This window comes from Nelumbo nucifera, chromosome 3 (assembly GCF_055504915.1).
Source record: "Nelumbo nucifera cultivar China Antique chromosome 3, China Antique-T2T, whole genome shotgun sequence".
Lineage (NCBI taxonomy): Eukaryota > Viridiplantae > Streptophyta > Magnoliopsida > Proteales > Nelumbonaceae > Nelumbo > Nelumbo nucifera.
Window position 1 is genome coordinate 20,405,528 of NC_142651.1, and position 13,643 is coordinate 20,419,170.

General features: G+C 40.4%; 1 protein-coding gene across 4 annotated transcripts in view; it reads right to left on the reverse strand.

Moving 5' to 3' along the window:
- AAE17 (acyl-activating enzyme 17) overlaps positions 1-13,643 on the reverse strand; it is a 49,664-nt gene that overhangs the window by 8,617 nt on the left and 27,404 nt on the right. For 3 of the 4 annotated variants that reach the window (XM_010263885.3, XM_010263875.3, XM_010263894.3), the window contains exons 11-14: positions 9,638-9,763; positions 9,459-9,557; positions 9,168-9,377; positions 8,975-9,071 (exon numbers count right to left, since the gene is read on the reverse strand). In XM_010263885.3, the coding sequence (XP_010262187.1) occupies positions 8,975-9,071; positions 9,168-9,377; positions 9,459-9,557; positions 9,638-9,763 (532 nt within the window). Of the gene's footprint in view, positions 1-2,919; positions 3,222-8,974; positions 9,072-9,167; positions 9,378-9,458; positions 9,558-9,637; positions 9,764-13,643 lie in introns of those variants that run through there. The other variant, XM_088901487.1, reaches the window with a different exon arrangement.

Sequence of the window (13,643 nt, forward strand, 5' to 3'; positions counted from 1 at the left end):
CAGATCTTCCGCCGCCACTCTCTTAATATTTATAGGTTATGTTTAGTACATAATGGAAAGGACACATCTGCCCTTAGTACTTACATAATAAATAAAGTAAATAAGAACTGAAATAAATAACAACTGAATTAACAAACTGACACTACTATAACTGAAACAAATAACTACACTACTGTCCTACGAACACAGTGGGGACCACTGCAGTGGGGCCCGCATCAGTGTTCTCTACACTCCCCCTCAAGTTGGGAGTAGATATCTATCATTCCCAACTTGGATAGGTCTGTCTCTAACTTCTTCCTTGGTACAGCCTTGGTGAGGATATCCGCGAGCTGCATATTAGATGTAATGTACGGAAGACACACTTCTTGTGATGTGACCCTTTCTCGCACAAAATGTCGATCAACTTCAATATGTTTAGTTCTGTCATGCTGCACTGGGTTGTGGGCTATATTAATAGCTGCCTGATTATCACAATACAGCATTAAGGGCTTTTCATAGTCAATACCCAACTCTTCGAGTAGTGACCTCAGCCATAAGATTTCAGCCACACCATTAGCCATTGACCTGTATTCCGCTTCAGCACTGGAGCGGGAAACAACACTCTACTTCTTACTCCTCCAAGAGACAAGGTTACCTCCCACAAGGGCACAATATCCAGAGGTAGACCTTCTGTCATCAACACTCCCAGCCCAATCGGCATCTGTATAGACTTTCACCCTCATGTGATTATTGTTCTTGAGCAATATACCTCTACCCGGGCATCTCTTCAAGTATGCTAATATTCTCTCTACCGCAAGAAGATGAGAAGTTCTAGGGGAGTGCATGTACTGGCTAACAACACTAACTGCATAGCTGATATCCGGCCGAGTGAGGCAGAGATATAGGAGCTTTCCAACCAACCGTTGGAACATAACTTTGTCCTCAAGAGGCTCCCCACCCACTGCACTAATCTTGTGATTTTGTTCGATGGGTGTATCAGTCGGCTTAACACCCAACTTTCCAGTTTCCGCCAACAAATCTAGAACATATTTGCTCTGAGAGATAAAAATCCCCTGCTTGGATCTAGCAACCTCAATACCCAAAAAGTACCATAGTGCACCAAGATCTTTCACCTCAAACTCTTGATGAAGGAGCTGTTTGAGGGACTCAATCTCATGACTATCATTTCCTGTCACCACAATATCATCAACATATACTGCTAGTAGTGTCAGAGAGGACTCCACCCTCTTGATGAATAGTGTATGATCTGACTGGGCCTGTACATAACCAAACTTTCCAAGGGCTAATTTGAACCTATCAAACCAGGCTCTAGGTGACTGCTTCAAACCATACAATGCCTTGTTCAGTCGGCAAACCTTCTTACCTGTCTCTGTATCATAGAATCTAGGAGGCAACTGCATGTAAACCTCTTCCTGTAAGTCTCCATTCAGAAAGGCATTTTTAACATCCATCTGAAACAGGGGCCAAGAATGATTTGCTGCAAAGGATAACAGAACTCGGATGGTGGTCATCTTGGCTACTGGGGCAAAGGTCTCAAAGTAGTCTATACCATAAGTCTGAGTGAACCCCTTTGCAACCAGTCGGGCTTTGTACCTTTCAATAGAGCCATCAGCATTATGCTTCACAGTGAACACCCATCTGCATCCCACCGGTTTCTTTCCTTTTGGTGGGTCAACCAGTGCCCAAGTATTTATTCTTCAACAGGGCATCCATTTCAACTTGCATTGCATCTTTCCATTCTGGAACTAATAAGGCTTCTTGCACTATTCTTGGAATAGGGACATCGGCAATGGAAGTGAGATAGGACCGTAAGATGGAGACAGACGATCAAATGATAAGAACTGTGAGATGCTGTGAGCTGTAGAAGTGGTGCAATGTCGTTTCCCTTTGCGAATGGCAATAGGGAGATCAAGGTCATCCATAAGAGGGGAAGTGGCAACAGTGAGAGGTATCTCAGTAGGTTCTGGATCTGGAGCCGCAGAAGGAACTGGAGCTGGCCGGGATTGCCGAAGACTAGGATCAACCTGCCTGCATCGCCTGTGATAGACTCTCAACTCCGGCTCCCTCTGACCACCCTCACCACTACAACCTTCATTATCCAGTGGAATAGGTAAAGGAACAGCCCCACTCAAAACAGCCCCACTTCCACTCTCACTACTCTCCCCCTGAGGAAAGAAACTCAAAACAGCCCCACTCTCACTGCTCTCCCCCGGAGGAGAAACCCTAGGGTAATAGGCTGTCTCCTCAAAGAAGGTGACATCCATGGAGACAAACCGTTTCCCTGAAATCGGATCATAGCACCAATAACCCTTTTGAGTTTGTGCATAACCAAGGAAAATGCATTTGGAGGCCTTAGGTTCAAACTTGGAATGATGATGCCCAAAAAGCTGAACGAAACAGGTACAACCAAAGGTTTTAAGGGGAACAATGAACAACTCCTCGTCTGGGTATAGAAGGAAAAAGGGGGTTCTCATATCAAGAACCCGGGAAGGAACTCGATTAATGAGATAAACTGCCGTGAGGATAGCATCACCCCAGAAGCGAATAGGTACATTGGAGGTAAACATAATGCTTCTAGCCACCTCCAAGATATGCCTATTCTTCCTTTCGGCAACGCCGTTCTGCTGTAGTGTATAAGGGCAAGTGCTCTGGTGAATAACTCCATGGCTAAGAAGGTAGGAGGTCAATGGTTGAGCAAAGTATTCTTTTGCATTATCAGATCTAAGGACTTTGATTTTGGTCCCAAACTGAGTGAGAACCATCTGATGGAAGTTTTGGGTCAGAGCAGGAACCTCATCCCGAGAACGCATAAGATAGACCCAAGAAAAACGGGTATGGTCATCAACAAACAGTAGAAAATATCTGTACCCACCCATAGAAGAGATATGATATGGCCCCCAAACATCAGTATGCACAATATCAAAAGAGGAATTACTCCTTTTATTACTTAAAGAATAAGAGTTTCTACAATGTTTGGCAAACTCACAACTCTCACACCTCAAATTTGATAACTCAACAGACTCAAATAAAGCAGGAAACAGACTCTTCAAAGACTTAAAAGACAAATGACCTAATCGGTTATGCCAAAGCATAACCGAACTCACAGACTAGGAAACAAAAGACTTCTTATCCATTGACTCCTCCCGACGAGAACTCTCTCCAAGCAGATAGATCCCGTTCGTCTCATGGCCAGTCCCAATCACCTTCCTCGTCTCCAAATCCTGAAAAACACATCAGTCAGGGAAAAAGGTTACTAAACAGTTCATGTGTTTGGTAACACTACTAACTGAAAGCAGGTTAGTATCAAGCTTAGGAACATGCAAGACAGAAGATAAAGAGATGGTATCCGATAGCTTGATGTCCCCCTTGCCCGAAATGGGAACAAGAGAGCCACCAGCAATGGATACTCTATCTCGGCTAGAGGACAAGTGATAAGAAGTGAACAAAGATGGCAAGCTAGTAATATGGTCGGATGCACCTGAATCTATTACCCAGCAGTGGTCAGTATTACCTGGAGCTGAAGCATGGTAAGCTGAGGCTCGAGTACCTAAATGTGCAAATGCAAATGTGGCAGGAGCTGATGGTGACTGAGATGGCTGAGCTGAACTCCCAACTTCCTTTTCCAACTATATGAGGGCAGCCTGAACAGCAGCTAAAGTCTCTAGGGATGTGCCTGATGAGGATGCTGAATCAGTGTTCACTGCCATATGAGCATTACCCTTCTTATTTCTTAGTTTTGCTGGGACCAAGTGAGGATGTAGCTTCCAACAAGTATCTTTTGTGTGCTTGGGTTTCTTGTAATGTTCACATACCATATCCCGTTTATCTTCCTTCTTCCGGTCCCTTTCTAAGTCACCCCCTGGCTTAGGTTTAATAGCTGTCAAGGCTGGGAAAGAGGGCTGAGGCTGCATCATGACTTTCCTCCTGGTCTCTTCACTATGCACCAGGGAGTATGCTTGAGAAAGGGTCACACTATCTCTTGTCAATATCTGTTGTCGCACAATGTCATATTCTGAATTCAAACCAGCCAGAAACTCAAATACCCTATTCGTCTCGACTTGCTTTCTGTGAGTCTGTGCATCTTTGAGACTCTCCCACTCAAGGGTCTCTAGATGGTCAATCTCATGCCACAAGGATTTCAAGGTAGAGAAGTAGACAGAAACTGACTTCTCTCCTTGTTTAAGGCTGTTCACCTCACACTTCAGTTCATAGGCTCTGGCAACATTAAGGGGTTGGGAATAGGTTTCTTTCACAACATCCCATATCTCTTTGGCTGTCTTTGCCCACAAGTAATTTCGACTGATATGTGGCTGCATAGAATTACACAATCATGCCATAACCAAATAGTTCTCTTGAACTCACTTGGTGTATGTTGGGTCCTCCTTGGAAGGTTCTTTCACATCTCCCAAGAGGTAACCCAGTTTTCCCCTTCCTCCAATAGCCATCATGGTAGATTGAGCCCACTCCAAAACTACTTTCTCCCTGACCCTTAAACTCCATCTTTGATCAAGATTTAGTGGCTACAAACTGTTAGAGCCACTATACCAGAAAACAGAGTCAAACAAGCAAGTCTGAAATCTGATCTGATCCGAAATCTGATCTGATCCGATCTGAAACCAACCCAAATCTGATCTGAAATCAATCGTCTTTCACAGTATATGGAAGAAATCAACTCAAATCTGATCTGAAATCAATCGGCATGCACAGTACCAGGCAGCCTATCAATCTGAGATGCTATTTTCTGAAATCACTACTGTGGGGCCCACTGCTGAGAGAGCAAAATTAGGGTTTCAACTGTAGGTCTGAAGTAAGTGCTCAACTGCACTCTCCAAGCAGTCCGCACAAGTGGGACTTGTCGTAGGGCAATATGAAACCCTAAAAACTAATCACCTCTGAAGGGGGGGGGGGGGGGGTTCGGCCCAACAGTCAAACCCTAGAAACAAACTTAAACACAATTCGGCAAGCCAAACCCTAGAAACAAACTTGAACACAGTTCGGCCCCTCTTTCTAGATAGGTCCAACCTATCTCGACTGATTGCAGTCTCTGAAACTCAATAAAAAAAAACTTACTTATGTACTTCGGTTTACTGTCTTCTAGGGTTACCTGAACCCTAACCTTCGCTGCTTCTTCCTGATTACCAACTCTCTGCAAGCCGCGGCAAGTCTTCAACTGCTGCGAACCTCTCCTGGTAATCTCCAAGATTCAGCCACCGAAAACTTCTTCAAAGCTTCCAGCCCTAGCTAGTCCTCATGTGGTCGGCTGGACTAGACACACATGAGAAGCCCTAGATAGGCTCTGATACCAAGTAGAAGATCAAGACTGTAATCAGTCTTGAATCCTAATAGGTTTTAGGTTTACAAAACAGAAGAAAAGTGAGAGGAAGGAGAGAGAATAGAAGAGAAACACGAGAACACAAGTGGTTGAAAGGAGGGACAGATTCTAACAGATCTGCCGCCGCCACTCTCTTAATATTTATAGGTTATGTTTAGTACATAATGGAAAGGACACATTTGCCCTTAGTACTTACATAATAAGTAAAGTAAATAAGAGCTGAAATAAATAACAACTGAATTAACAAACTGACTCAAACTGACACTACTATAAGTGAAACAAATAACTACACTGTTGTCCTACGAACACAGTGGGGACCACTGCAATGGGGCTCACATCAGTGTTCTCTACAATTCTATTCAAGAGGAATAACATTCAGATATTACCTTTGTTGATAAGTAAAATTGAAGTTTGTCTAGAAAGCCAACTCCATAACTAGGAGCAAGTCCATGCTGCCATAATAAATGTGATCTAGTCGGGTGAATAGGGTTATCTCTGATCCTTTTTCAGAGAAAATTTTCTTTTTGTGCATCTGTTCAAGTACTATATGAATAGAAAAACGGGTTATCTCTGATCCTCTTTCAGAGAAAAATTTCTTTTTGTGCAGATGCTCAAGTACTACATAAACAGAAAAACTTGTATAATATGAATATAGGGTTTTCCCTTCTTGTCTTGTTACATTACTTATTGCGAAATGAAAAAAAAAAAAAGGAAAAGTAGAAAAAAATCCACTATAAATGTGAAAATGGATGCAGTGATGAATTTCAATGATGGTCCTAGCAAACCAGGGCCTTGGGTAGACTGCATATGGACCTAACCTTTGGCACTTTTCGCACAAAGTGATTGCTTTCTGACTTGAAGACATACTCTCACATATGTTAGCTCAAAGTTTTACCTTTGCAGCAAGAAATGGTAACTTGTCCTAATCTGTCTGCAGGGGATAAATGATTCAGTTACAGCTAGGACTTTTCAAGTGCACACATCAAGGCATGTTGGGAAGGAGTATTTTGAAGGTATAACTTAGGTGCACCTAGGCTCATAGGCAAGGCTGATTTTGTAGAGTATGTTTCACCTGAACCCAGGTGCAGCACACCTAGCATGTTGCTATATTTCGATGAAGTAACTTGAATTTGATGTTAAATGAGTAATTTACTATATTATATGATTTTGTTATTGGTTAATAACAGAGATAAAGAGAAGCAAGCACAGAGAACACATGTATTTATGTGGTTCAGCTTATAGCCTACGTCCACAGGTGAAGGAGGAACAGAAATTCACTATGTAGTCAGCAATGGAGAAGAAATACAGAGTTGTGCACTCACAACCTCACTCACAGAAAACCCTAAACCCCAAAATACACACAATGTCTTTCTCTTCTCTCACAAGACAAAGACTAAGTATACAAGAGAGAAAACCCCAAAAAATACATAACTCTTCGTATTCGGATCAGACCTATAAGCTGAATATGGATCGGGTCCACACCGCCGCGGGGACTACGCCCCCACACAAGCCCTACGCTTCCACCACAAACCACTATGAAATTTTGCCTTTGGGTTTTTCTCAAATTATTTCGGAGTGGATTCATGAAGCAGATCGCCACAAAGAATTCAAGGCACAAACATAACAACAATGTTTTAACCAACTGAGCTAATAGGATTTTGTTTCTTCTAGAATTTTTTCATCGGCAACAGAAAAATATATTTTATTAAAAAGAAATAAAGTTACATCTCTTGAGTAGCCTCAGCTACCCCAGTAAAGCTTAAAACAGCAAAGAACACTTTCTTAGAGTAATAGAGCCCCAAAACAATGCCCTCTATTAACCGCTAAGTTGTTTGCTGTCCTAGGAACCCACTGAAAAACAACTTGCTTGTCCCTAGAAAATCTTCTGAACTTTTTAACCTCACTTATGAAGTACCAGGAACCTTATCATTTTGTTCTAACCAATTTATGATCACCTTCAAATCTCCTTCTAACATTAATTTTCTGATTCCCATTTCCCAGGCTTTATGAATCCCAAACACCACAGCCTTCAGCTCAGCAACTGTGAGTCCCCTTCCCCTATTTTATTTCTTCCAGAATTTAGATGGTATATAAAATAGAATAAAAGAATAAAATAGAAGATAAAGTGGAGGATTAATAACACTTTATTAAACCTAATACAACTAAATAACCAAAAAAAAACAACTCCCAAATAAACCAAAGAAAATACAAAAACTCAAATTCGTCAAGACTGGCACCCTATAACTTAAGTGGTTATAACTCTCGCAGAACATCTTGGATTTAGAAGATATTGATCTTGTTGGATAGATAACTCCATAACCTATCTAATGGCATTCAAAGCACACAATACAGACAAGTTTTTGACCAACAAAATATGAGCTAAAAGAAAAGTGGCACACTTGCATCTTCAACTTTTCAACTCTAAAACAACATTTTAAGCTGACTTTGCCCTAATTAAAACTAATGAATTATAAAATACCATATTTACTTTTTCTCAAAAAAACACTAATAAATTATAAAATAACTTCTAGAAAATTCAAATGACCAAAAAATTATGAAACTGCGACTGATGCCAAAACTTTATAAATTTGTTTTTGCTTTTATGAATTCTTTCCTATTTCATGTCTGCATCAATTTTCTTATGTGAGTCAAATGTAAGTTTCCAACACCTTGGTTCTTATACATATGAACGAAGAAAACAAAATCATCCTAGGAGGCTTCAAAGTGAAACAAAATATATGCAACGTTATGTTTAATAATAATAGCAGTGCAAATCAATAAACAGCATGTCCAAACAAATGAGTGTGGCAGAAATGTGAATAAAAATGTATTTATTCAAAAGAACCCAGGAGTAAATCCAATAAGTGATAAAATGAGGGAAAGTAGATTAAGGTGGTCTGGTTAAGCGCAAAGAAGACCATCTACAGCACCTATAAGAAGTCATCTATTACAAGTTGAAGGAGCTAGAAGAGCTAGGGGCAGACCAAAAAGGACATTGGTTAAAGCAGTTAAAAATGATTTAAGAGTAGATAATTTAACAATGGATAATGGAACTGAACAGAACAGAATGGTGGAACAGGATTCATGTAGCCAACCCCATATGGTTGGGACAAGGCTTAGATGATGATGATGATTTATCATCTATGGACATAATTCCAGCTGAAATATACTGAAATTTCAGTAAATTTAATGAAAATTCAGAGAAATCATATCAATTCACATAGTTGTATTTTCTCTTAAGTCAAAAACCCTGTGTTGCTTCAGTTGATCTCATATGTCCAGTAATATGCATGTTAGAGTCACACCTCCAATTTAATTATTTATTACATGTATCACAGACATCACATTTAAATCAATAATGCTAAGTGTAATATTAGTTTGACATATGAAGACAAAATGTCTCTTTTTCTCTTTTATGAAGATTATATTTCTACATGACCTTTACCCAGAAAGGTTGAATATGAACAACTTGTACCACATTTATAGAAGTAAAGATTTATACTTTTGTGAATCTTTTACCACCAAAAAAAAAGATTTATATTTGGGTGGTATACATGTATAGGATTATAGATAAACAGAGTGCAAGTTTTAGGTGCAGTTCCTGAGATTAAAAGTAAATGAAGTCATATTATAACTTAGCACCTTGATAAAGCTGAGAGAATTGCTGCCGCAAAACCCTTCTCATGACCTTATTTGAGGCTGTCCTTGGAAGAGATGATACAGGCACAACAGCTGAGACCTGCATCCATTGACAACATAAATCAAGATATCTGTATTTTAAGTGTGTCATGGTTACAGCTTAAATCCAACTTTGTTGAAAACAAAAACACAATACCCTGAACAAAGGATTCAGTTTTTTCTGCAGTGAGGAGTTGAATTTCATCTTCAATTGATCCACATCTGGCAAGCTATTTGAATCCTTGAAAACAACAGCAATGGCCAATTTTTCAGGACCACCTCCAACTGGTGGCACCCCAATGGCTGCTGTCTCAAGGATAGTGTCGTCAACTCCATTACAGATGCGCTCAATCTCAATTGAACTTACCTGAAAGAATCATTTGTCTAAATAAGATATCAAGAGCTATAGTAAGCACAGGGAAAGTAATCTCATAATGCAAATGCAGACCTTGATTCCCCCAAGATTCATTGTATCATCCGCACGACCATGTGCTCTATAATATCCTTTAGAAGTGCACTCAAACTCATCTCCATGCCTCCGAAGAACCTACATGAGGAAATTCATCAAAGACAGTTTTGTCATACAAAGAAACCTCATTCACTAAAGATGTTCAGAGATTGGAATACCTTCCCATTCCACATGGGCATTCCCCTGAAGTAGACATCATAATGATTGGCATTGAGCAGTGTATTTGAAGCTCCAAGCATGATAGGAGCAAGGGCCAGTTCACCAATTCCTGGTGTGTTTTGCAGCTACAAACAATGAAGATCTCATAATTAGCTTGAATGATTTGTTAACCACCTATTACACATATGGCTCAAGTTATAAAAAATGCAAGTTGGAATTGATCATGGTGACTCTCCCAAATAATTACATCCTCATTTGTTAACATATAGCATATAACGTACATACATACAATAGATTAGAAATCTGCAAAGAAAAGAAGAGTTTCTTGTGGAAGAAGAGAAAGAGGAGAAAAAGTTGATAAAGAAAGAGAGCAAATCAGATCTGGCCGCCCTCTCCCATTGGTATTTATACTTTAAGAAGTAAAAAATAAGAACAATGACTAATATGCCCTAATAGGATGGCTAACACATAAAACTGCATGAAAAACTTAAAACATCACTCCAAAGGGTCCCAATAAGAGTGTTGTGGTCCCCACTTACTATCTAAACAAATAATAAACAAAAACAACTAACAAATCTGCATAAAATCCTCAAAATTCCCCCTCAAGTTGGGAGTAAATGTCACACATTCTCAACTTGCGTAGGTCATGTTCAAGCTTGTTTTTTGCAACCCCTTTGGTGAAGACATCAGCTAACTATAACTCAGAGGAGACACAAGGCAAGCAGACTTCTCTAGTTGTCGCCCTTTTTCTTATGAAGTGTCTATCAACCTCAATGTGCTTTGTCTTGTCATGCTGCACTGTATTGTGGGCAATATTGATTGCAACTTGGTTGTCACAATATAACATTATGGGCCCCTCTGCATCTATCCCAATCTCACTCAACAATGATCTAACCCAAAGTAATTATGAAACACCATGGGCCATATAGATCTATGGCCCATGGTGCAAACCAGATTTCCTCCCACAAAGGTGCAAACCCTTATTGTAGATCTCCTGCCATCTAGACGACCTACCCAATCCGCATCTATATAGGACCCCAGTTTCAAGTTCTCATGATTTGATAATAGAATTCCTCTGCTCGGATGCTTCTTCAAGTATGCAATTATCCTACCAATGGCTTCCCAGTGTTGAACCCGAGGAGCATGCATATACTAGCTCACAACACTAACAACATAGGAAATCTCTAGGCATGTCATATATAAATATAGTAGCTGGCCTACCATCCTTTGACATCTTGCAACATCTTTAACCAGCTCACCATCTAAAGCATTAATCCCGTGGTTCGAGTCAATAGGAGTATCATCTAGTTTAACTCCTAGTTTCTCAATTTCCTACAATAGGTCCAACCAATGTTTTCAAAATCGTGCGATTCATGATTTGAATCGTACCAAATCGGGGCTAAAACGATACAAGTCGTATATATAAATCATTTTTTGAATAAATCATACGATTTGTAAGCAAATCGCTAGTGTAAATCGTAAATCGCGATTCTTGGATGATTCATACGGTTAGAGTTTGAAAGCTTAATTTAAGATTAAATGACCATTAGTAGAAGATCAAGACTGTAATCAGTCTTGAATCCTAATAGGTTTTAGGTTTGCAAAACAGAAGAAAAGTGAGAGAAAGGAGAGAGAATAGAAGAGAAACAAGAGAACACAAGTTGTTGAAAGGAGGGACAGATTCTAAACTGATCTGCAGCCGCCACTCTCTTAATATTTATAGGTTATGTTTAGTACATAATGGAAAGGACACATCTTCCCTTAGTACTTACATAATAAATAAAGTAAATAAAAGCTGAAATAAATAACAACTGAATTAAAAAACTGACTCAAACTGACACTGCTATAACTGAAACAAATAACTAAACTGCTGTCCTACGAACACAGTAGGGACCACTGCAGTGGGGCCCACATCAGTGTTCTCTACACTCCCCCTCAAGTTGGGAGTAGATATCTATCATTCCCAACTTGGATAGGTCTGTCTCTAACTTCTTCCTTGGTACAGCCTTGGTGAGGATATCCGCGAGCTGCATATTAGATGTGATGTACGGAAGACACACTTCTTGTGATGTGACCCTTTCTCGCACAAAATGTCGATCAACTTCGATATGTTTGGTTCTGTCATGCTGCACTGGGTTGTGTGCTATATTAATAGCTGCCTAATTATCACAATACAGCATTAAGGGCTTTTCATAGTCAATACCCAACTCTTCAAGTAGTGACCTCAGCCATAAGATTTCAGCCACTCCATTAGCCATTGACCTGTATTCCGCTTCAGCACTGGAGTGGGAAACAATACTACTAACTGAAAGCAGGTTAGTATCAAGCTTAGAAACATGGAGGACAGAAGATAAAGAGATAGTATCCGATAGCTTGATGTCCCCCTTGCCCGAAATGGGAACAAGAGAGCCATCAGCAATGGATACTCTATCTTGGCCAAACGACAAGTGATAGGAAGTGAACAAAGATGGCAAGCTAGTCATATGGTCAGATGCACCTGAATTGTTAAGATGTGTCGAATAGGGGTAGTTTAGTCTTCTTCTGTTTATTAAGTAACTTGCTTATGTGGCTGTGTTATTAGAGTTACTCTGCCCCACACTTAAGTAAGGGCATTTCTGTCTTTGTAAACATGATTAGAAGCTAATATAGATTAAGGGGGTCGACTGAATGGGTTAACCATCAGATTTTCGACTGACCCCTCTTCTTCTCTTCCTCTTCTTCTTTTTCTTCTTCTTCTTCTTCTCCTCTTCCTGTTCGGACTACTGTAGCAGCAGTCGAAATATGGTATCAGAGCAAGGTTCCTGATCTAAGTCAGTTGGTAAAGCACCTCAGTGTTGTTCGTGACTCTTCACTTTCGTTTCTGGTCAGTCGATGGAGAGGACTGGTTCGCCCTAGATCAGAAACCTTACAGCTTGTCTCTCTGCTGCGCATAACTCTCTTCAACAAGGAAAGTAACTTCAGCAGTGAATGGTTGATTGATATTCTCAAAGGAAGGTCGGTTCTCTCTTCTTCTAGTGTTACTTATATTTCTGGGTAGAAACCCTACAAGAAGCTGTTAGTATTGAGTAGAACCTAGAGAACTAGGTTCATTGTTGCCCTAGGTAGGGCTGTGTGTGCAGTAGCCGAATGGTGTAGGGCTGCTGTGAGTTGTTGAGTGGCTGTGTGTGCAGTAGCCGAATGGTGTAGGGCTGCTGTAAGTTGTTGAATAGCTGTGTGTGCAGTAGCCGAATGGTGTTAGGGCTGCTGTAAGTGGCTGAGTGGTGTAAGGTAGAATGCAGTGAACTTGCCGAACTCCTTGTGGTTGTGTAATGCCCTCTTAAGTGTGTTGAACAAGTCTGAACTGGGTGCAGCAGATTTGGCTGTGTTGTGGTGCTTGAGTGGTTGTAAGAGGGCCTCTACTTGTGATTAATGAATGGTAAACTGATTCTTATGTGGGACGTAAGTGTGTGAAGTCAGCAGTAGTGTGAATAAGAACAAGTGTGTGCTTCCACTGTGGTGTTTAGAGACTGCAATAGGTGCTGAAATATCAAACTGTGAACAACATCAATCAGTTTGTAGCTGAGAAGTAAAGTTAGAGACAACTGTGAAAGAGTACAATGGCAGCAATAGGAGATGGCTACAATGATCAGAAACCTAGTGTAGTAATTTCCTCCGACTACCTAGGGATACAAATGACCTCAATTAAGCTAAATGGAGAGAACTATGTTCCATGGGCTAAATCAGTGGAAGTTTTTCTCAAGGCAAAGAAGAAAGTAAAGCATGTAAGAGATGAGAAGCCACCGGTTGACTCTCCAGGGTTTGATGATTGGGAACAAGAAGATGCTCAAATCATGACTTGGCTGTGGAATAGTATGGAACCCAAAATCAGTGCCAACTTCATGTTCCTTGATACGGCTAAGGATATATGGGAGCATGCTAAGAAGCTATATTCTGGACAAGACAACACAACAAGAGTATATCAGCTGTATCAGGAGTACTTTGATCTACAACAAGGAACCAAAACAC